At 34.5% G+C, this 25,274-nt stretch overlaps 1 protein-coding gene across 5 annotated transcripts in view; it reads right to left on the reverse strand.

The window, feature by feature from the left end:
* The window catches only part of ZFAND3 (zinc finger AN1-type containing 3), a 304,527-nt gene that overhangs the window by 50,106 nt on the left and 229,147 nt on the right, over window positions 1-25,274 (reverse strand). Inside the window, exon 6 of one of the 5 annotated variants that reach the window (XM_031964928.1) lies at window positions 4,808-4,879. The exons of the other annotated variants lie outside the window; for them this stretch is intronic. Coding sequence (XP_031820788.1) covers window positions 4,818-4,879 — 62 coding nt within the window. The 3' untranslated portion in view covers window positions 4,808-4,817. The remainder of the gene's footprint in view (window positions 1-4,807; window positions 4,880-25,274) is intronic. 5 annotated transcript variants of the gene reach the window in all.

Raw genomic sequence — 25,274 nt, forward strand, 5'->3', positions numbered from 1 at the left:
CATTGTCATTTGAGGAATGGTTGAAGGAACAAAGAATATTTAGTCAACAGAAGAGTTGATTTCTCAACAGGTTACTTGACTTTTTGAGAGGTAAGCTAAAGAGATTTCTGATTCTGGTAGGAATTGAATTACATAGCCTTTGAGATTTCTTAAAACTCCAAAATTATTTAATCCCCCCCTTCCCAAATTAAGCTAAAACAATTTTCTCTTTTTAAATAAACAAGATAGTTATCTCTGGGAAATGATATGAAACAGAAAATATTATTGTATATAATTAATATTTTATGTTTGAACATTCATACTTTAAAATTACCTGCTATTCTGGCATTGAATGCTGCCTCTTGGCGAGACTCCCCACTGATAAATGAGCCATTTTTGAACCATTATCTAACATACCAGAAATATGATGGTGTGAGTTTTATGCTGAATTTTTCCATTTTTAGTTCATAAATAGTACAGAGACTACTGGACATTTACTCTTAAGTTTTGCCCAATTAATCCAGCACCAAACAGACCTTTAAATGGGTATGGGCTTTTAACAATTACTTGCAGATTTCCAGCTGAACTAATTGTCCTCCAAAAGACCTTAAAGCTGAACCTTACAATCTTGACAATTTAAAGCTAAGCCTGAAACCTTGAAGGCTAGCACAATAAAGTTTTCAAGCATATGAAAAGTAAATGTTGAAAATTTTGACAACAAAACAAATAAGGTGTAAATTAATTGAAGTAGCATTTCACTTGCTAAATTTTAGAGAATTTTTTTTGGGAGGGGAAAAAAATGAAGGGGATGAACAAAGGCCTATTACAAGATTGCTATTATGGAATACTTTCATTTAGTAGATGTTCTATGAACTGAATGCTAAGGGGCCTCTAATGCCACCTACTACATATAAAAAGATAAATGATTTATGTAGATAAATAGATAATAGATTTATATAAAGATAAATGATTTATATAGATTTTGTAAAAACATACTCTACACACTACCTATTAAAGGTGACTATATCACAGATAACTTTTCAGAAAAGCAAACCACTCTTTGGCATTTTCACATCATTCAACAATGTTTTAATAATTAGAAGTTAATGAAATTATGCTTGCAAAAGAAATTCACATCTCCTCTGATAATTAATGACACTATATGCCATAGGGTAGGTTGCCTAAATAAGAGAAACAAATGGCCAGCACATGGGCTTCTAATTGCATAATAATGGGTTAAATGATTCAACTATAAATTTTATACCAATTACCAAATGACTAATCTAAAAGATGGAAAAGTCAAAAAACAAATCACCAAATAAAACTAGATAATATTAAAGATATGAACTATAATTTTCTTTGGAGAAAACTAAAGGAATCGTTGTCTTCCTTTGTCACACTGGAATAAATTTAGAGGGCTTTGAATTTTTACTCACAAATGCCACCATGGTTACTATCAATTACTTGAACAACAAAATGGGGAGAGAAGAATGATCACCTACTAACAGAATGTGTAATTGTAATAATGAAATATATACACAGAGAAAAGAAGGTGAATTGCAATCTCTTTTACATAGCTCTAAGTGTTGGAAGAAACAAGTCTTGATGAGCAAGCTCATTAGCCACGGGAAAGCCTTGAAGAAAAAGGCTAAAATTTTTTTCAAAAATCAGGAATTATGAGTGTTTTCTAATTACAGAGATTTTCACAGAGATCTAATATAGCTAATTCCCAAATGTCTTTTTGTAGATTAAAAAAAAAAAAAAATCTGGCCAGAAAACACATAATAATCTGTATGTGGAGAGACTGGTGCCATTAATTAAATCACCAACTTACAAAATTGTTCTGATCCCATACCAAAATAAACTAACCTGGATGCTCATCCATCTTCCTCTTTATTCACTGAATGGGAAAGACAAGACATCAAATCCTCATAGTAATATAGTGACATGATAAAAAGAAAAACAGTTGACCTATTTATGATTTTTTTCCACTTCCTAGTCAACATCATATCTTGAATGCAATTTCTCTTAAAACTGGCAATAGACAAATATAGTTTTTAAAAATGTGTTCTTTTCAAAGAGAAGATTTTTCTAAATATAATTTCCTAGTCAAACTCAGAAAAATGTTCAAAGGTCCATAATTTGGAAACAAGTTTAAATACCTTGTGTGAATGCAACAATTACTTCCTTTAAAATTCTGTTTTGTCTTCAATAGAAATTCATATTTGTTCTTTACTGTCACTGTTCTTGTCTTTATTACTCATGTTTTCTCTCCCAAATTCCCAAATAAATTGTGTCAGGCCTGTCAGAATTGAATCTCAATCTCTCTTAATCTCCTGTCAGTGTTGGAGTTGGCAGCCTGCATACACCTGGGGCTGCTAACCACTGCTGTGGCTTGCCTGACATCTCGGGTGGGCTGTTAGCCTTCTGTACAAGTCGGCACTCACAATTCAGAAAAATGAATTGGGAGAAGCCAAATGGCAACAAAGGAAAGAAAATCCTTCTCTATGCTCTTCCCCCCGCTTCTCTCTCCTTATTTCTAAGAAAGAAAGATGAATCTGTTTAATCTTGGGCTCGATGACAGCTTTTGAGGCGCTCAGTTTTTTTAGAACTTATCACAGTCTCTTGACAGATTGACATTTATGATCCCGACTGCTTGTGCAAACATCAGTAAGAGCAATAATTAATGAACCCTCACACATCACTGCTGTCTCTCCTCAGACCATTTAAAAGAAGCTTAAGCTGTTAAAACCTCTGTCCATGAAGAAAATGACACCCACTGAAAAAACTGATAAGACTTCAAAAATTCTGTTTTATAGGCATTTTCTTTCTGTTCTGCATCCCTATGCTTGCTTGGTTTACAAAATATATGCAGTGCTTAGATTCATAGCCTTCTTGGCATTTTACACTCTGTTATGAAATTCTTTAGGGAAGAATCCTCATCCTTTTTTTAATTTTTAATTCTTGTCAAATAGCAATGATTTTCCTCTGGCTTCCACTTCAATGTCTTCCTAATGTCTCCAAATGAACATATTTTAATCTAGGAACAATATGTTTGTTAAATGCCATGATACAGGCAAGAAAAAGACATGTCTTTGGAATGGGAGAAGCTTGAACACTCTATGGAACAGGTTGTCTCTTTTCATTAAATAGATGATAATGGTGATAGGTTTGGCTTCAAATATTGGTAATTGGACCTAAGATGCTATGTCCTAGATCACAACTATTTTAAAGGTCAGTTGTTCTCAAACCGTTAGACAGTGTTACTTTAAACATTAATCATTTTTCCCCCTAGAGAGATGGAGGAGGGAGGAAGAACATCCTTTTTTCCCTGAAAATCTCTTGCTAATAAATATATTGGTGTGTTTCCCAGGGAGTTTGAAAGTGTCTTTCTATTGAAACCACAACAATGGCAATAATAGCTTCTAACTCTTGCTGCCTGCTAAGCCCTACAATCTGTTCTTCCTTTGCTAGGGTCAGAAAACATTAGTAGAGGATACCTGTAATGCTTCTCAATTTCTCTTAATTAGCCAGATAGACATTGATTCTGCTGTCTTGTGGATACTGTTGGACAGCTGGGACATATGATGTCCTACTCAATGAATTCAAAGGACTGAAGTTTTCTGATGCTTCCTCCTACCACACAAGTATTTTGCGACTGTAGGACACAAAGGTCTTTGGTTCTTTAAGGGTGTGTTAGCCTTTTGTTTTGTGGTAAGATTTTTTTTAAAGAGCATCAAAAAACACTGTTACCATGAGATGATAATCTCTACTCTTCAGAAGACAAGTATCCATATATTCAAAAGATAGAAAGTTTTTGAACCAGGGTCCCCCCCCCCCTTCCCTGCCTCCCTCTCCATCCCCATCCTCCAGCTAAATATGAAATCTGAAGGCAGCTTTGATTATGACTTCACCAGAGGATCAAATACAGAAAAAAGGCAAAGAGCTGGGAGGTGCAGGGATGGGTAAGGGAGGAAAAAATCTCTGCAAAACATAACCAAGATAGGCTGGGAAGGGATCAGAAAGTTCAAACCCATTTTATCTATTTTCCATCATATTTTGGGCTAGAAATATACTGATTAATGTCATCATGATGTTGGAGACTGAATATAGTCAAAGCCAGGCACAGGTGTGCTCAAGTTCTTATCCCAAAGGCATTAAAGAAAGATATTCTATTATTTAAAGTACCTTTCCAACAACAGGAGTTTTAGGCAAGTTTAATCAACTTAAATCTGCTTCTTCCCTTACCTTCCATACCTCAAAATAATTCAAGAGTCTAGATGTAAAGAACCCTGGGAAGCTGTTTGTACTATACAATATCTTGCAATTGAATAATTTTTCCACGGAAGAAAACAACTAAGATATCAACACACAAGCCTATATTGCAAAGTTTTAACTGAAGGTTTGAAGGGATGCAATATTTTCATAGTACTGGATATACCACTACAGAAGGGATCCTTTCCTGTAGTTGATCCCTTTCACTAATATAGGTCAGCAATTTCTTTCTAGTGTTAAGGCTAGAAAGTTGCCTGAAGAACTAAGAAATCAATTTATCCACCATTACAAAGTGATCACACAATTAATGTGTGTCAGAGGCAGGGCTTCAACCCAACTCTTTCCTGATTCTTTCTATTATTGCATTTTTTTTCTTTTAATTGTTATTACAACATAAACTTCCTCTACTTTAAAGTCCTCATTTCTTCCCACTCCAATGAATTCCTTCACTTATCCTTCTTAAAGTCTCTCAACCCACCCAGCATCAAACCCAAGTTAATGTACATGCTTGTCTTATGTAATGTACATAATGTCTTATGTCTGTGAGTCATACTTTTCCTCCTTCATATCTTCATATACTCTCCCATCTCGTCTTTCCACGCCCATCTCTTCAAGAAGGTTTCTTCTTTAGATCAAAAATAAAAAAATCAAAAGTAAAGAAAACTTCAAATGGCAGTTACAATCATGACTCCATGAGATATATGCACCCAAGATACATTTCTGTTCCTAAAAGAACAAATTTCTCATAAGATAAAATAGTACCTAAACCATAGATGGCAAAAATTTTGAGCAGAAAGAACACTAAAATTGGACTCAAAAGATCAATACAGATTCTGCTAACTAGGTCTCTATTATAATGGAGAAGTTGGGGGTAGTGGGAGGAGAGATGATAGAAAGGGGGAAGTGAAGAGGGAAAAAGACTAAATGAGACCTTTAAGATCAAATCAAATGAAATATAAAATGTTTTAAGAACTTAAGTACAATAAAAATGAGCTATTAAGGTTTCTTCAAACTAAACTCCTATGACTGTGACAAATATTTAATTATTGCTTATTTACCATATTCTGCAGAGATCTTAGCAATGTATATACCAGCATTCATTCAATCACTCAGAATCATAAAGATGTCTAGATAACAATAGCTAATTGTTGACCTAGGCTGGTTATTACTACATAAAGCTAATGAAGATTTTATTTTTTATAACTAGATAGGAGAAAAATTCTTGTTTAGTAGTGAAAAAGAACAAATAAATGAACGAATGAATAAAAGATAAACAATTACAATTACATAAAAGAGCTTTTGCATCGTTAAAACAATGTAGCTAAAATAATAACTACTGACCAGGAAAAAAAAGCTTTACATTGAGAAGCAATGTGGTATAGTGGGGAAAGGGAAAATTCACTGCCTGTGTGACCTTGAACAAGTTACTTAACTTGTCATCAGTTCCCCCAAAAGCTCTCAAGAATATAAATTGTAGAACTGCCAATCTGTGTCAGAAGGACTCTGTTTACAACATTGAAATCAGAGGTTTGAAACATCACTTCTCTTCCACCCAGTCCCTATTCCCAAATCTCTTTAACAGTTCAGCACCAGAAATTTAAAGAGAATTGATAAAACTATGTAAGATTTTAGTTTCACTCCTCAATAGCTGAGTGGTTAAAGGAGGCAGTTTTCACAAGAAAAAACAACTATCATCTGAAAAGTTTTTCTAAATTATGAATCCCAATATATGTATATTAAAATTAGTAGGAAATATCACTTTAGAGTCATAAAACTGGGAAAGATGACAAAAGAAAGAAAAACTTTATGGTTGGTGATACTTTGGGGGACAACTATGTTAATGCACTGTTGGCAGAGGGTTGATCTGGACTATTTTAGAATTATACATTAAAAATTACCAAATTATTTATATCTCTTGAAGCAGTGGTCCTAACATTAACTTTATATCTTAAAGAAGTATGTGGGGGGGGAAAAAGATATATCTGTTAAAAAAATTTCATAATGGCATTATTTGAAATTAACAGCTAAAAGTTGGGAGGAAAAAACACAACTGTGTATCTAATGTGATACATTAGACTTGCAAGATCCTTGAGGACAAGTGTTCTTTTGCCTCTTTGTATCCCTGGCACTTAGCATGGTGTCTGGCATACAGTAGGTGATCAATTAAATCATGATATGTAGGCTGTCTTAAATGTCTACTAGTGTAATTTTATCTTGTAACCATGTTAAATTGCACTAAGACTTGTGGATGAGGAAGAAATTTGTGACCAAAGATGAACTAGAGATCATTATTAATCACACAATAGAAAATTTTGATTACAATAAATTAAAAAGCCTTTGTACAAACAAAATTAGAAGGGAAGCAACAAACTGGGAAAACATTTTCAAAGTTAAAGGTTCTAATAAAGGCCTCATTTCCAAAATATATAGAGAATTGACTCTAATTTATAAGAAATCAAGCTATTCTCCAATTGATAAATGGTCAAAGGATATGGACAGACAATTTTCAGATGAAGAAATTGAAACTATTTCCGCTCATATGAAAGCGTGTTCCAAATCACTATTGATCAGAAAAATGCAAATTAAGACAACTCTGAGATACCACTACACACCTGTCAGATTGGCTAAGATGACAGGAAAAGATAGTGATGAATGTTTGAGGGGATGCGGGAAAACTGGGACACCGAGGCATTGTTGGTGGAGTTGTGAACGAATCCAACCATTCTGGAGAGCAATCTGGAATTATGCCCAAAAAGTTAACAAACTGTGCATACCCTTTGACCCAGCAGTGCTACTACTGGGCTTATACCCCAAAGAGATACTAAAGAAAGAAAAGGGACCTGTATGTGCCAAAATGTTTGTGGCAGCCCTGTTTGTAGTGACTAGAAACTGGAAAATGAATGGATGCCCATTAAATGGAGAATGGTTGAATAAATTGTGGTATATGAATGTTATGGAATATTATTGTTCTGTAAGAAATGACCAGCAGGATGAATACAGAGACTTACATGAACTGATGCTAAGTGAAATGAGCAGAACCAGGAGATCATTATACACTTCAACAATGATATTGTATAAGGATGTATTCTGATGCCAGTGGATTTCTTTGACAAAGAGAAGATCTAACTCAGTTTCAATTGATCAATGATGGACAGAAGCAGGTATACCCAAAGAAAGAACACTGGGAAATGAATAGTAATCTGTTTGCATTTTGGCTTTTCTTCCCAGGTTATTTTTACCTTCTGAATCCAATTCTCCCTGTGCAACAAGAGAATTGTTCAGTTCTGCACACATATATTGTATCTCGGATATACTGTGACATATTTAAATGTATAGGACTGCTTGCCATCTGGGGGAGGGGGTGGAGGGAAGGAGGGGGAAAAGTTGGAACAGAAGTGAGTGCAAGGGATAATGTTGTAAAAAAAAAAAAAAATTACCCAGGCATGGGTTCTGTCAATAAAAAGTTATAATTATTAAAAAAAAAATTGCACTAAGACTCTTAAGACTTTCTATATAAGTACAATGGATAAAACAATGTTGTAAGGTTCAGATATGAAGAATTCTAAGTATTATTGAAAATTACTTTAAGAGACAGAATGAAAAAAGGCAGATGCCAAAGAAGAATATATCCAGTAGACTTCTAGTTTAAGTGATATTATTATTATTCTGGGAAAAAGGATGCTATTATACTCACCTCATTAAAATATACATTTTTCCATTTTCTTAACAAAGGGAAAATAAGAGTAGTGCTGTTTGACTGAAAGAATTTTCAAGAATAATTTGTTATTTGAGTGTTGATGCTTATTAGTAGTTTTCAAATAATTTATCAGTAATGAAAACGAATTCATCCTCTCTCTTCCAATGAATTTAACACTTTTTGATGAAGGGTTCCTGGGATTTCAAAGAAGTTTTAATGGAGAGGTCACAAGTATTTTTGTTATTTTTTTTTTGCATAGTTAAAATATCTGAACAGCAGAAAGGTGTTACAGAATTATATGACCACCTCTGCACTGCAGAGAATCATGATAAGAATATCATCACTGAATTTGAACTGGAAAAACCTCAGATTCAAATACTACCTTACTACCTATGCTGTCTTGTAAAAATACAATTTTTATAGACCTCATTTTTATTTTTCTTCTTTGTAAAAGGAAAAGGGTTTTTGTTTTTTGTTTTTAATTTTTGAACAGATAGTTTTTAATGTTTATTTTCATAATACTTTTAGACTACATTTCTGACATTGGAATTACTGGGTTAATTGGCATGATTTATTTTATTAATTTTTAATAATAGCTTATCACCTTCAAAACATATGCAAAGACAGTTCTCAACATTCACCCTTGTGAAACCGTATCTTCCAAACTTTCTCCTTCCTTTTCCCTCATCCTCTCATATTAAACATGTACAATTCCTCTACACAAACTTTCATATCTATCATGCTGCACAAGAAAAATCAGAGCAAAAAGGGGGGGGGGGGAGGGAGGGAAGCAAGCAAACAACAAAAAAACGCAAAAATACTATGTTGCAATCCATATTCAGTCCCCACAGTCCTCCCTCTGGATGCAGATAGCTCCCTTCATCACGAGTCCACTAGAAGTGGCCTGAATCACCTTATTGATGAAAAGGGCCATATCCATAAGAGTTGGTCATCACATGTGGTGTTCTCTTCTTTAAAATATAATGGTTCTCTCTGAGCAGATTTCTTGGGAAGGTTTTCTGGAGGCAGCCTTAGTTTCAGTTAAAAGTACCAAATGCAGCCAGGTGTTAAAAGTTCAGATATTTTATTGCTTTCCTCCAAAATAGCCTGGTTAGTTTTCTTGGTGGCCTATCTCTCTGCTTGCTTCCAAGAGCTCCCTCCGAATGTCTCCAAATCCAAAGGTTTGTCCTTTGCTTCTGCCTCTGCTTTCTTCAGTCTCCAGCCAGCACAGAGGTGGAAAATGGAATGAATCTTGCCTCTGAGAGAGGGCTTCTAGGTCTCAATCTCCCAGAGTGCTCTGTCAGTTTCAGTTTCTCTTCTTCCAAATATCTCCAGCCAGCACCAAGGCGAAAGTTGGAATGAATCTGACTCCACCTCTGAGAGTGGGCTTCTTCTGAACTGACCTGACTGGCTCACTGAAGCTCTATTTATGCTGGGTATAAAAGGTTGACTCCTCCTCCAAGGGAGATCGATTAAGGGAGGTGTGAATTCACAAAATTACCAAGTTAACTTTGTGAATCCCCCATACTTGTGAACTCCAATGAGTACTTAAATACATTAGTGAACTAGAGGATTTGCTAAGTACCATGCTAAATTAAGGCAACTGACTTATCACTTCGTAAGGATTCCAACAATCACATAATTTTTTAATTTTCTTTTTTTAAGCTTTTTATTTATTGTCTCCCAAAACATTCACAGAAGTACTTCTTTGTGGTAGGAAAGAATTAGAAACAAAAGTGGGTACTTCCCCCAATTTAGGAAGAGCTAGAGACATGACTTTAATGGAATGCTGAAAGATATAATGAATGTATATTCAATGTATAAACAATGAATACAGAGAAATATGAGAAGATACACAAATTGCTTTAGCAAGTAAAAAGAACCAAGAAATAATACACAAAATGACAATACAAATAGACCCAATTAAAGGAATACTGTATAATTACAGGTTTGACCTGGAGAAGAGTCTGAGAAACAAATTTTTCTCTCTTTACTGCAGAAGTAGCAACTTTATTTTTTGACCCTTATAGAGAAAGTTGCCGCTATCACTACCACCATTACTAAATGCCAAACAACTGCTTAGTGATGGGCAGTTAAGCCAAAAGATTAGGAATAGAAGGATTAGCCCTTACCTAAGCAATGCTCCTACTTCTAACTTGGACCAGAAATCAGAGAAATAACCCTCTGGAGATACCTGGCACAATTGCTTCTAGAGAGGTGCTACTGCCTCCACCTTCCCAGAATTCATGGTTATTGAAGATCCTGGAAAAAAGTTCTCACTACTAAAGTATTGGGCATTTTCAAACAGTTCTGCATTAGAAAGAGATATGGCATTATCAAAGGAAATAGAATTATGATTCATTGTCATTTGCTTTGCCACTGTATGCTAAGGTCTACTGGAGAATTTGCAGCTGAAAATTCCTATGTATCATTAGCATTTAGTAAAGTATCTTGCAAATAGTGGTTAATAAATGTATATTTTTTCACATTTATTTTTTTTCTAGTTTATCCTACAAATTTCGCTGAATTGTCATTACTTTGATTACTATGATTATGTCAACTAGGTAATAGTCCCTCTAAAAGTGCAAAGTGTAATACATTCATGCCTTCTCATCTCTAACTTCTAGAAAATCCTTCAGAAGCCAACCAACATAATGCTTATCTTCCTACAGATCTCCTGACATTAACTGGATATACCAATGAAACACACAAGGTTGTCATCTGTTATTTTTAACTATGTGATCTAGTTACTTCTTTCTGATTATACATCTCTGATTAAATCTTTCACGCCATCTCTTAAATGTAATTCTTCTCTGACAAGTTGTAGCATTCCTAATTATAACCAAAAATGAAGATCTTTTGAAAGGCCCCTATGGGGATTCAAAATCTGATACTTAGGAGACTATGATTCAGAATTATATAGATCACTTGAAGAATTGTGTTGTTAAAAATAATAGTTTTTACTTCAGGAAGAAGCCTAAGTTCACTAAAAGCATTGCATAATTTCCCTAATGCAATCTATCCTCACTTCTTATTCATTTCTAAAAGAGGAATATAAATAATGAGAAGCAGCACATTTGGACTCTTACACATCGCAATCCAATGTATACAGATAAGAGCTGAGATGGTACCAAAGAAAATGAAGAAAGGCAGAGAAGCTGGAACAAATAAAGTATATAAAAAGGGAAGTCTGTGTTAGAAGTGAATTTTCAGGGCACTGGAGAGCTGAGTCTTCTTTGAAAGACATCCAACATCTGCAAAAATCAGTGACATTATTACAACTGAAAAATGCTATCAGAAAAAAGTAATAACTACTGCCATGAAAGAATGATTAACTCCAATATTACAAAAACTGTTTGAAAAAACATAGTAAAAGAAGTAGTGCTACAAAATTTCTTCTATGATACATCAGGGAGAGTCAAAACAGAGAAAGAAAACTATAGACCAACATTCTTAATAAAGATTGATGCAAAAACTTTAAAAACAATTTTGACTAGGCAAGAAAAGTAACATCATAAAGGTTATGCATTATGATCAGGTTGTTTTTATACTAGTTTGATAAGAATGGTTCAATACTGGCAAACAAAATCTATCTGGCTGCATTAATAACAAAAATATTAACAGATAAAAGTTTTTAACAAGATAACTAAGTTATTCCATTTGAAAACACTGGAAAATATAAGAATAAGTCAATATTTTCTTATTATATGAAGCAACTATCTAAAACCAGGCAGGAGTCAGAATTTTCTGTAACAGAAATAAATTGGAGCATTTCCAATAGGTTTGGGGTAGAGTAAGGACATCTCATCACCATTATTACTAGATATACTGCTAGAAATGCTAGCTCTAGTTATTAGACAAGAAAAATAAATTGAGGGGAAAAGCACATGAACAAAATGACCACTTTTTCCAAATATGATGGTTTGCTTAGAAAATCACAATGAATTGAAATAACTAGCAATTTTAGGAAAGTTACATGATATAAAATACATGAAAATTATCAGCAATTCTATATTTTACCAACATATTATGCTATATAAGAAATAATGAAGGCAAAAGTTTCCCAGAAATTTGGGAAGATCTGTATGAACAGATGCAGAAAGAAATCATGCAGAACCAGGAAAATAATGGTAAAAACAGTATTATAAAGACAAACAATTGTGAAAGACTTGAGAACTAGATCAATGCAGTGGCTCAACCACAATTGCCATCTGCTGACAGAAAAATGAAGGGGCTCAGGATGCAGGTTGACCTAAAAACCTGCATAGCCAAGTCTTTTTCTTCGTTTCTTCAACTAACAAATGACCAATGGAACTACAAGGGTTCAAAATCTTTTCCATTGCTCAAGAAATTGTGTCCTGCTTAAATTTAGTCAGAAAACTCACATCTGTAACAACTAGAAATCACATTGTCTAAAGGAACATACAAGAATAATAAAATTTCATGAAATACTTACATATTCAGGTCTATTTACATTTATGCTTGTGAATAAGAAGACAGCTGATTATCTCTACCAACTCTCTTATATTCCTCATTTATATTTTAAAAGCACCATAAGGGAAGGAACAGTCTTTCTAGCATTAGAATTTTATATTTTAACCAATTATAACATATACAGGTACCACAAAATATGTGATAATGACCAGGTATTCAAACTGAGCCAATTTCTTATAGAACGTTTCTGAATGAATGACTTATAAAATGAACTGTGTCAATGATGACTCTTTTCCTACTAGACACATTTCTGTATCTGGATAGTACTTTAGGGATGTGTTTGGGTAATACTGATCTGATGGCTAGAGAGCTTTAAAAAGAAGCTTTTTAGGGGAAAGAGAATAATTTCAGTGCTAGCAGTCTCCCAATAATATTTGGGGAACATAGCATTCCAAGTAGCCCTTTCTTTGGTTCCTAAAAAAAAAAAAAGAGTAATCTGCTAGGGGTTCATCCTCTCTAGCCTTATGTATATCTTCTGCCATGAAGAAGTGAGTATTTTCCTGCATGGATAGTTACACCAAGGTAGAAAAACAAACCTTTGTAGATGTCTTATTAAAAGACACTACACTTGGAACAGAAGTTTTTGTAAGGGTCAATGTCAAAAAATTACCCATGCATACATTTTGTCAATAAAAAGCTATAATAAAAAAATACTAAACTGAAATGCACTAATAACTCCCCTCCAAAAATAAAAAACCAAACCCCATACCCTTTCATGTAACCATCTCACCCCTGTATAGTTTAATTACCCTCCCAGTGGATATTTTTAATCTTCAAATTGTTTTGTTTTTATGACTTACAATGCAAGCCTCTAGGGAAGGGGTAGAATCTTCTATGTTTAGTACTCTGCTGGTACACAACAACAAAATAATAATAATGAATATCTCTATAACAGGTGACAAGCTGCTAATGATGGTAATCTTGCAATGAGATACTGTCACCCTGTGGATTGCTCTATCAGCTTAATGTAAGGGGAAAATATGTTTAAGCTGTTATATTTTGATAAAAAAAAAATCAGCTTGAATGCATATTTGAATAGATGCTAAAATTAAATAGCTGATTTGTTTTTAAACTATTTTTGTTTCTAATTTAGCTGCAGTTAAATTCAGTTTCTCTCTCTCTATCTTCCACCTAGCTTCTTCCCATAAAGATGTAGCTTTTAAACTCCAATCCTCATTACTCCTAGTGTATACATATCTCCTGAACCCAGCAGATGCAATTCTGTTTTTTTGGTCAAAGGGGGAAGATTTGGACCTGTGAGTTCATCCAGGTGAGGAACATCTCGTATGGAAAGTATGTCCAATGATACAGATTGGTTATCTATTACTTTTAGACTGGTAATTTATAATTTACTGTCTTGAGAGTTTACATGACTTAACCATGGACAAATAAAAGATATAATTATACATCAGAGAAAGGATATTTAACTTTGACTTTCCTGATTATTCTTCTTTCCCCCAGCTAAATGGCCAGTGGACAGAACTGGTCCTGGAATCAAGAGGACCTGAATTCAAAACCAGTCTCAGACATTTAACAGTTACTAGCAGCATGACCATAGGCAAGTAACTTAATTTTATTTGCCTCACAAAAAAAAAAAAAAAATTACATATTACTTCTCTTAAACTTCTATACTCTATTCTATAGACTTGAAGCGATACTAATGCAATATCTGAAAGAGCTCATTAGTGCAGGAGAAAAACTATAAAAACCAATGAAATTGCATTCATTCACTCCTTCATTCAACATTAAGTACCTAATATGCACAAAGCCACACAACATTACTCCCTTTTTTACTCAAAGTATTCTAGGATCCAGCCAAATTGACTTTCTGTGAATCTCACATGATCCTAATCTCCTATGTCTGTGCCTCTGCCTTAAATATTCTTCACATAGGGAATACTATTCCTCCTCCTCCTCAACTCACAAAATCCAATCTCTCTTCCACATGATGTCTTTACTATTCCATCAACCACTCCTAATTACTCTGAATTTAACTACTTGGTATTTTTTTTGTACTTACCCCTAATTTCCCAAATATTTATTTTATTAGAATATAAACTCACAAGAATTCTTTCATTCTTATTTGTATTCTCAGTGCCTGATAGAGAGTAAGCACTTAATGATTCCTACTTGTTGGATATAGATAGATCTGTGATGCAGATTACCTCTAGTAGCTGTGTGGACAATGTTGGGCTTAGAACCAAGAAGGCCTGAATTCCAATAGAGTTCCAGGCACTTACTGACGATTCTGTCAAATTAATGTCATTTGTCTGTCTCAAATTCCTCCATTGTAAAATGGGGGAAAATAATAGTACCTACCTACCTCACAGAGTTGTTGTAAGGATCAAATAAGGTAAAATGTTTCAAAAGGCACTTAGCACAGTGCCTAACACATAATGGGCATCTAATAAATGCTTATTCCCTTCCTATTTAAGAGACAGATGGTGGCCTGTTTATACTGTACTGTATTTTGTTGCTTGTGTTTGTTGTTGTTCAGTTGTTTCAGTGATGTCTCACTCTCTTCATGACCTTAAGGTTTTCTTGACGAAGATACTTCTCCAGCTCATTTTATAGATGAGAGATCTGAAGCAATGAAGGTATAGTGACCTGCTCAGAGTCACACAACTAGTAAGTCTCTAAGGCCAGAGCCAAAATTCTATGCACCATTGCTGCCCCCTAGTGGCCCCTCTTGTTTATCTCCAAAAAATTCATATATATATATATATATATATATAATTTTTTTTTTGATAAATATCAAAAGATCTATGAAGAGAAGAGGAGCTATACATGAGCATTTGTTAATCATACATTTTCTGTTGACATTCTTTTTACACTGAAAAATTCTTTTCTGGCAATCAATCCATAAACATTTACTAAGTGCTTACTGTATATGCTGGGCCTGTACTGTTCATGACTCACTAGGTGACTCAACTTTTAATTCTAGGTTTTCTCTTTCATTCTTCTCCCCAAATAACATGGCAACTCTGAAGGCAGGGGTTATCTCTCTTTTTGCTTCTGTTTGTGTTCTCACTGTTTATCACAATTCCTGGCACACAATAAGCACTTAATAAATGCTAGTTAACTTGTTATTAACTGTGGCATTCCATTGTTTGTTATATACCATGACCATAAAAACACTGCAGAATTTCCAAAGACAAAGATACAGCATGCTTTGAGCCAAAGTTCTCTCACAACATCGTCAAGGATCTTTTCTGATTTTATCAAGGACTACCTTCTTGGAAATGAGCCTTTTTAAAGAAAAGTTTTCTATTATCAAGTCAGATACTTTTTCAGTCTACAAAAAAGCACAATAGGATTACGTATTTTATATGGTTTCAAGTCAACTGTGTGACTATAAAGATCCAAACAAATGAAAAAAATTGGGACTATTTGCCAAGAGTTTCTCTACTCCCCTCTTCTTCATCTCCTATACCTCTAATATTATTCCTCCACTATTTTCCTCCTTTGTGCTAGTATCTGAGGATGAGACAGTCCTTCTAAATATAAAAGTCAAACCCTCTACCTATTTTGATCCCATCTTCTCCAGTAGATTACCCCTACCATCATTCCCACAGCTTTCTCTAACCTCTTGTTGGTCTAATGGCTAATTCTTGATCCACATCTTTTTTTCTTTCTGCAGTATGATAGGCCGATCATCTCCTCCTGGATATTCATTCACTCTTCTCTCTTGGTTCTTTTCTCACCTGAGTGACCACTCCACAATTTCTTGCTGAATCTTGTCATATCTAACAATTTGTTCTCCACGGTACTGGCCACTCCTCTCCTCTCTCTAAACTCTTGCAGTTTATCTCAATGGTTCTTTTGGATTAAATTATAATCTCTATCTATCTAGACCTATTTGTTCAGCCATAGTCTCTCTCAAACTATAGTCCTGTATTATCAACTGCAACATATCCAGAATAGAACTATTCACTCAAAAGCACTACTTTTCTAAACTTCTCCATTACTATCAAGAGTACTACTATTCAGGGCAGCTGGATGCCACAGTGGATAGAGTACCAGCCCTGAAATCAGGAGGACCCAAATTTTGCGATTTATTTCTTCTCTCACTTATACAGGCACTACTTAGTCAAGGTCCTCATCAGTTCTTGCCTAGATAATTGCAACAGCCTCCTAATTATTCTCTCAGCTTCAAGGCCATCTTCACTTTCATCCTACATAATACTGCCAAAATAATTTTCCTTAAGCACAGATCTAACTATATGACTCCCCTGATCAACCAACTACAATGACTTCCCATTACCTCTAGAATAAAATCTAAACTCTGTTTAGTTTTTAAAGTGCCACATTACCTGACCCCAAACTATCTTTTCATATTCAGTGGATATTATTCTCCTTCCATTCTGTGATCTAGTCAAACTGGTCTCATCTCTCTGTTCCTCCTTCAAACATGACTCTCCATCTTTCAAACTTCTACACTGGTCATCACAATGCTGGAACTTGTTCTTCTTCCATCTTATTAAGGCCCTTCTCCTTTTTAAAAACACAAGTCAAATACGGAAATATGTTTAGAAGAATTGCACAGATTTAACCTATATTGGATTGCTTGCTGTCTATAGGAGGGAATGGGAAGAGGGAGAAAAATTTGGAATACAAGGTGAAGGTTGAAAACTATCTTTGCATGTATTTGGAAAAATGAAAAGCTATTTAAGGAAAAAAAAAAGTCAAGTTGCATCCCTGTATGAGTATATATTGATTTAATTTGGATAATCTTAGTGAGTTAATACAGTTTTCTATAACTCCATTCTCTGCAATAAATGTTGATATTAAATTATAATTATTTTCATGATAGTTTATAGTTTATTATAATGTGGCAAGATATGATTAACTAGCTGCCCCATGAAACAATGTTTCTGGTTGCCATCAAATTTAACCAAATCTACCAACTCTTCTATAAATAAGCCTTTTCAAGGAGAAGCTGTGGATTCTGTGCCTTTTGTCCTTACATTGAGTTAATCTATCTTCAAGAAAGATGAAAATAGCCATTACCTCAAAGGACAAGTGGTCAAAAATTATGGGCAATTTATGGGCAAGTGTATGAAAGACCGCTCCAAAGCAGAAACGATCAAACTGTGGTACATGCTATATGACAGATAGTACTATACCGTAAATAACAATAAATATTAAAAATTCAGAGAAGCATAAGAAAACATAGGAACAGATGTGAAGAAAAGCAGGATTAGTCAAACAATCATACAATGATTTCAACAATATAACTTCAAAGAACAAAAATTATAGAAATCATGAAATCAGATGCTATATAATTATAATTAGGTCAAAAGGAGGATAAGAAAATGCATTTCCCTTCATTCTTTTGCAGAAGTGGGATACAATGGAGATCTGTATATACTGTGAGTTTCAATAAACTAAGTAGTTCTGCTAAACTGCTTTCTGTACCTACTCTCCTTTTCATCTTAGAAACAAAATGGTGCAATGGACAGAGTGCTGGGCCAGGGGTAAAAAAAAAGACCTAAGTTCAAATCTAGCCTCAGATACATTTTAGCTATGTGATCTTGGGCAAATCATTCAACTTTGCCTCAGTTTCCTCAACTATAAAATAAGGATGATAATTGTGTCTACCTCCTGGGGTTTTCTAAGAAACAAATAACCTAATAGTTGTAAAGTATTTGGTATAAATAGTGAAATCAATGCTAGATATTATTATCATCACTTTTTATACAAGTGGTAGTTCTCAGTAGAAGAAAGGAAAGAAGCTATTTCAAAATAACATTGAAATTAAAGCAAAAGAGAGTAACAGAACTATTTTAAAGAATCTACAAGGGCAATATGTATAGATGTGATGTAGCAAGAGTGTGTGCTAAATTAGGAGTTAGTAGAGTTGGGTTTACATCCAACACATTAAACTTAATAGCTGGGTGGCAAATCACAAGTTCTTGGAACTTTCTGTCTTATCTACAGAATGATTCAAATGAAGTAAGTCTGAAAGATACTCTGCTAATCTTAAAACACTATATAAGTATTTATTTATTTATTCATTCACTCATTCATTCATTCATTCATTTATTTTTGCTAAGGCATTTGGGGTTAAGTGACTTGCCCAGCGTCACACAACTAAGACGTATTAAGTGTCTGAGGCCACATTTGAACTCAGGTCCTCCTGACTTTAGGGCTGATACTCTATCCACTACACCAACTAGCTGTCCTCAACACTATATAAGTATTAAAAATTATTATTATATATACAAGTTATTATAAGACTACAAGAAAGAAGTAAAGAAGAGAATTAGACAAAATGTTTCAGGAAAATCTGAGGTGGTTATTTTTCAATATAGTGGGGGAAGAAAACTAGAAAAGGCTTCATGGAAGACATGGTATCTGAACTGACCCTAAGAGAAGATGATTTCAGTGGTAAAGACACGGAAAGACTAAATCCCTGGCACAAGAAATAACTTGTAAAAATGCTGAAAGTACAAAATGGAGAGCATCCTTCATGTCTGGAACACAGATTGTGTAAAATGGAGAAATCTGATCTCAAATAAAACTGAACTAGGTTTTAAAAGCAAAGAAACAGCTGTGCTGGGCAAATTTCTCAAATGACAACAGGGAGGTTTCCAGAAGAGATCTATTTGTGCTCAAACAAAAGCACTGAATATTCAGTGGATGTCAAGAACCAAGTTAATAGTTCTTTGTTATCAGTCTAAGGAAGAATGCAGGACAAGTTGCACAGAACTTTTCTATGAAAATTTTTTTTTACTGATAAAAAAACTCTTTTCTAAGAACTGCAGGAGTGAAATTAAGAGCAGGGAATTCCCTACCTTCTTTTCAACTAAGAAAATAACATTACAGATTATATTTGAAACAAGTTAAAACAGGTCTTCCGCTGTAAGAATTGTGAATTACCAAGACATTCATAGATGAAAACTATGGTTTCATCACCAATGAAAAAATTTTTGACTCAGACATTTCCACTGCTAAGTATATAATCAAGTATTACTTTACAGAAATGTTGATCTTGAGATCAATGAGATCCATAACCAATGAAAAACACTTTGCAAACCGAAAAGAGTGATTTAAATGCAATCTATTATTATTATTATTACTTTTGAACTATATTGAGGTATTAAAGTTTTTTTTTTAATTTTTAATTTTATTTTTTGCTGAGGCAATTGAGGCTAAGTGACTTGCCCAGGGTCACACAGCTAGGACGTGATGAATGTCTGAGGTCAGATTTGAACTCAGATCCTCCTGACTTCAGGGCTGGTGTTCTATCTACTGTGCCACCTAGCAGCTCCTGAGATATTAAAGTTAACACCCTACTGATCCTTATGTTTCTTAAGTTAATCCTTGCACATATAAATGGTACTTTAAACTGGTTTCTAGCTTCATTCATTCATTTCCTCATAACTGTACCAATTATGGGTCTAGGGGAAAAAAGACACCCAAAGAAAGATCCAATTTTAGTTTTCTAGAAATTGATTTATTATTAGGGAGTCAAGATTTAGGGGGAGGGGAGAAAAGGCAGGAATGAGTAATGCTTTTTTATTAGTGGTAGGAATGATTATGTAAGCTAAACTAGTAAACAAATATCTCTGCCAAGGTGCTTTTTAATCTTTTATACTACTGATCACCTTCTCTCTTCATGGACACTCTCTGCTATCTGAATTTTCACAATACTACTCTCCTCTGACTTTTCCTTCTGTTACTTTGATGGCTCCTGTGTGGTTCTCTCTCTCTCTCTTTTTTTTTTTTGGAATCTTCAACCACACAGTGTCCCTATTTGTGCATCTTCCCTAAAGTTCAATTCTGGACACTCATCTCTTTTCTCTCTATATGCTCTCAATTACTTTATCAGTAATCTGAGATTATCCACTCTGTGCAAATTGTTGTTTATCCACTGTTGTTGAAGAGAACCAGAACATCAAGGTGATGGAATGATTTCCAAATGAATTGGATTTAAGTGAGGCAAGGTTGTGCCAAGCCACCAGTCTCACCTTTCTCCTCTGAAGCCATCTGGGTGTCCAGTGGACAAAATATAGATCCACATGATTGAAGAGGGCTCCAGATGATTGGATAAATAGGAAATAATTAAAAGAGGGAAAGCACTGTAATTAAGAGGGTTAAATAATAATATATAACAATAATACTTCTGCATACCTGTTGAGAGTAATAAAATGTATGCTCATTGAAGGCAAAGACTTTTATTTCTATTTAACTCCATCATATAACACAGGTCCTGGTAAATAGTGATACGATTGTAAAAGGTTAGTGCCTCAAATTTAAAATTACAAAGGAATTTCTTTGCAACTTTCTTAAGGCCTAGTTATAGCGCACTTTTGGATAAATAATCAAATGGTTACATAGCTATAGCATCCTTGGAGAAAAAGCAACCCAAGTTTCTCAGGCTAAGAGAGAAAATGGCTCTGATGCATTTCTTTTGAGTGGATACTGGGCTGGCTTTAAAAGTTAAAAACAAAACCAAAACCCCTATATTCTTTCTTTTCTGCTAAGGTAACCAAGACAATGAGCTCAATTTTGAGTAAAATAATACTAAAGATGATGCAGTCTTTCCATAAAAACACACAGATACAGACAGACAGAGAGACGCATACACACACACACACACACAGAGGGAATGGAGCAAAGGTAGAAAATATACAATATATGACTAATTCCCTTGTCCACTAAGTTAATAGATATGTGGTTGAAATTCTCAACTGTGATTCTTGGGAATAGTTTTCTGAAATTCTGTGGGTGGATAGTGGTAATGAAACAGAGAATTCAGAGCATAAGGCCAAATAAGCTTTTATAACAGTATATGTGTATGCTCTAAAAATAATTATACATCTGTAGTGAAGGCTGGCTAACTGAATTCACAGAAACATTTGCCTGTTCGGATAACTAATCACAATATGAAATTCCCCAAGGCAGAGATGGTTCCAAGATTAAATTAGTTGGTTTTAACCATCAAAAAGTGAGTTTATTAGATGCTGTATCAGTATAGAATAGTGGATAGAATACTGGCATCTGAAACTGACAAACAGGTTGGAATTCTATCTTGGGACACATATTAGCTCTGTGACTATAGGAAAGTCACTTCAACTAAGACTTAGTTTGCTCATCTATAAAATAAGGATATTACCCCTTTAATACCTACTCTGAAGGGTTATTTTATGGTTCCAATTAGTTAACATACCACAACATTTTTTTGGCAAAGTTTAAAAGAATATAGAAATACTGTTATTATTGGTATTTTTAAAAACTTTTTTTTTGCTTGCTCTGAATGCAATGACCACTCTTATACCCTGGAGTTTAGCCATGAAAAATATTCTCCACTCTCTCATGCCAAGATACTTTTTGTTTGTTTTCCCACAGGGGAAAAAACAAACAAACAAAATAAAACCCAAAGTTCTCAATAACAGTTTAAAAAACTCAAAATACTTATTTTTGTAGGCTAGTTTGTGAAACCCCAATATAAGAAAAAAATGTTCTTTGCCACCACTTTAAATCCTTATCACCAGGCTCCTTAATAAGAGTAAAGATATAGAGGGGAAGCATCATTTTCCAAATAGCCAATGTTCTTAGCAAAGTGCATGAGATGCTACTAACTTCTCTAGGAACCTTAGTGTTCAGAATTCTGGACATACTACTCTAAAGCAAATCAATTCAGCTAAACTCAATGGCTTACAGTTTGCAGACACTTCCCTTCTTGGAAAACTTACATATCACATAGTATGGTTCAACAACTCTATCTGCCAATTCATCAAGGGAAAGTAGCCAGGTATTCTCATACAACCTATCTTACTTTGGGCATTTGCCCAAAAGCGAAAGAGGGTACAATGGAGCAGCATGTTGTATTTGTAGTTAGAGGCATTTGGTTTGAATCCCAGTTCTGCCACTTATTCCCTATGTGGCCAAAAGGAAATTGCTTACCCTTATTGGGTCTCAATCTCCTCATTGTAAAATGAGGGTAGACTCAACTTCTAATAATCCTTTTCAGCTCTAAATTCATCATTTATAATCCCTCTTAGCCACTTTTTTGTCTTGTTATTTCAAATATGAAGACTATTCTCCTTGGCAGAGAAAACTGATACTAAATAGGAAACAAGCAGGTTTTTTATTTTAAATTAAACTGTGAATCATCACACTATTGAATTCATCTTTGTTCTTCTGGTCCCATTCCTGACTTTCTGGACTTCAAAATTGTGTCTTTACTATGATTTCATCCTAGAATTTTCTTCTGCATCTGGAGATCTCTTACCCTGGAATATCCCAGCACTCTTCCTGCCCCTCACACTGGATCCTTCACACAAGGATCAATCCCTGCCACCCAATAAGGAGGTCTTCCCATTGCCTCAATTTTATGAAGGGGCCAAAATTAGACTAATTTTATTTCCATCTAGTCTCTGCTTCCTGACTTTCTGAACTTCATAATTATGTCCTAGGCAACTTCATATTTTGTCCCGCCCCCCCCCCAAAAAAAAATCAATGAAGAGACTTTTTCTTTTATTTGTATTTGTACTCCCAGCACTTAGCCTACTGTTAACACACAATTAATTAAGTGCATAATGCTTGTTTCCTTCATTCCTTCCTTCCCAAAAAGAGGTGAATTACTGTTATTTCAGATCCTCTGTTCCAATATAGTTAAAAAAAATTTTTTTTTAATTCCTTGAATTGCCTGAGCTTTAGCTTCCTGATTTTACTTTTACAGTTCTCTGCTATAAAATGGTTATGTATTGTGCTATAGACCCTTGATTCTTTCACTCATATACACACACACCCATACCCCTTTCAAAAATTAAGCGCTGAATTCCTTATGCCTCCTACATCAGTCTCCTCAAACAATCCCCTTTCCCCCTGGCATCAGAATTATTTCCTTTTGTCTTCAGAATTTCATTCTTGAGAGTTTTCCATCTCTCCTGGGTTGACTTTTCTTTTCTTTTTTTGCTGAGGCAATTGGCGTTAAGTGACTTGCCCAGGGTCACACAGCTAGAAAGTGTTCAGTGTCTGAGGCCACATTTGAACTCAAGTCCTCCAGATTTCAGGGCTCTACCCACTGCACCACCTAGCTGCTCCATGGGTTGACTTTTCTTAAGAATTTTAGTTCATTGGATTATATTTTCCTCCCCTATTTGAATATTTTCAGCTATCTTAAAACCTGTGATACATGTCAAACTATGGTTTTCATTTATACCATTACCATTATTTTCCTTCAAGATTCTTAATATTTTCACTCCAGAAACTTCCCCATTAGTGAAAACTTCAGATGTGTAGGATATACAAACTCCTACATCATTACTATTTATCATATTTCTGTGCCAGACTTGTGACCTGGATCCCAATATCTATTTCCTCATTCTATCCAAGTGGCTTGTAGCATTATACTTTGGTGTGTCTTCTTTCACTGATTTCAGTGTATTCCATTATACTTTACTCTCCTGGATTTCCTCTCATTATCTTCTTAATATATAAAATGCCATATAATACTACTACATTTTAGCCTCCTTTCTCTTCCATCTTTTAACTCAACATGTTTTCTTTGGAATAGGTTTGAGCCACCCAAAGCCTTATTCAAAACATAGATTTCATCCAACCAAGTCTCAGTGATAACTATGCGTTCTTTTGTGGTAATCTTTGACAAAAGCATAGGAGATGCTGAAAGTCCAGAAAACAGACCAGTCTGTTTTCATTACAAGTTGTGTAAAGGAAAGTAATGACAGATACGGCTGGAAAGGAATGCTACAAACGGGCTGTGTGGAAGGCCTTGACTGCTAGGTTAAAGCATCTTAACTTATTTCAGTAGGCCATAAAGAGTCCTTAGAAGTTTTTGAGAAGGTGACTGGCTGAAGTGATATATCAGGAAAATTCACAAGGTAAGAATGAAAGAAAGGCCTGGATCAAGGGGGGTAAAACACAGAAGGGATTACAATAAGCAAGGCCCCTAAAATAATATTCATTTACAAAACAGCTTCCTTTCCAACAAAGGTATCATTTTGCTCGTGGGTTTTTCAGACTTGAAACCTAGAGAGCTATCACTGATTCTAATGGGTCAGATTATTTAATGGGCACTGATAATTTGAAATGTAAAATAATCCAAAGATGAGATATTTTATAATGCTAAAACTTACTTTATCTTTCAAAGTGTGTAATGGTCATATACCAAATTCTCATATCTGCATGCAACTTTAGGAAAAGGACTAGTAATGATTCCTTGGCAACATTAAAAACAACAACAACAAAAAAAACCTGGTGCTTTCTTTGGGTTTGAAAGTTACTATTTTCAAATAAGCTATCTATTTAAAAAGCATAAGTAACCAACACTCAGACACTCAGAATATTTATAAACTCAACTCTCTAAAAATCAAACTATCAAAGCTTCTTTTCAAAAGCATATTTTCTCCGGGCCTTTTCTACAGATGTCACCTACCACAAAAGTTTAATGAGGAAGATTCAGAAAAGGTTAGTGACCAAAGAGAAGAAGCATTACATTTCAATTTTCACCAAGTGCTTATGTGATTTTTGGAATCTTTTCCAAGATAACATTTACAGTTTTCAATTCAATGATAATTGCTATTGGCATAGTCCTAGCACTAAGTTTCTTCCACATTTTAATACATCAAAGTGGGCTGAATCAATCTTTCTACTAACTTAAAGTGACTAAATTCCAAACATTTCCCTACGTCTTTATAAAAAAGGAAAAAATCCACTTTCATATGTATTATGTTCCCAATGAGCCTAATAATCTTTTCCCATCTTTCTTCTGCAAATACATTTATCTATGTAGTTAAGAGTACTGCCTATGTTTGTGTATTTACTTTTTTTCTTTTTTTAAATCTGTATAAACTTAGGT

This window comes from Sarcophilus harrisii, chromosome 4, assembly GCF_902635505.1.
Source record: "Sarcophilus harrisii chromosome 4, mSarHar1.11, whole genome shotgun sequence".
Taxonomy (NCBI): Eukaryota; Metazoa; Chordata; class Mammalia; order Dasyuromorphia; family Dasyuridae; genus Sarcophilus; species Sarcophilus harrisii.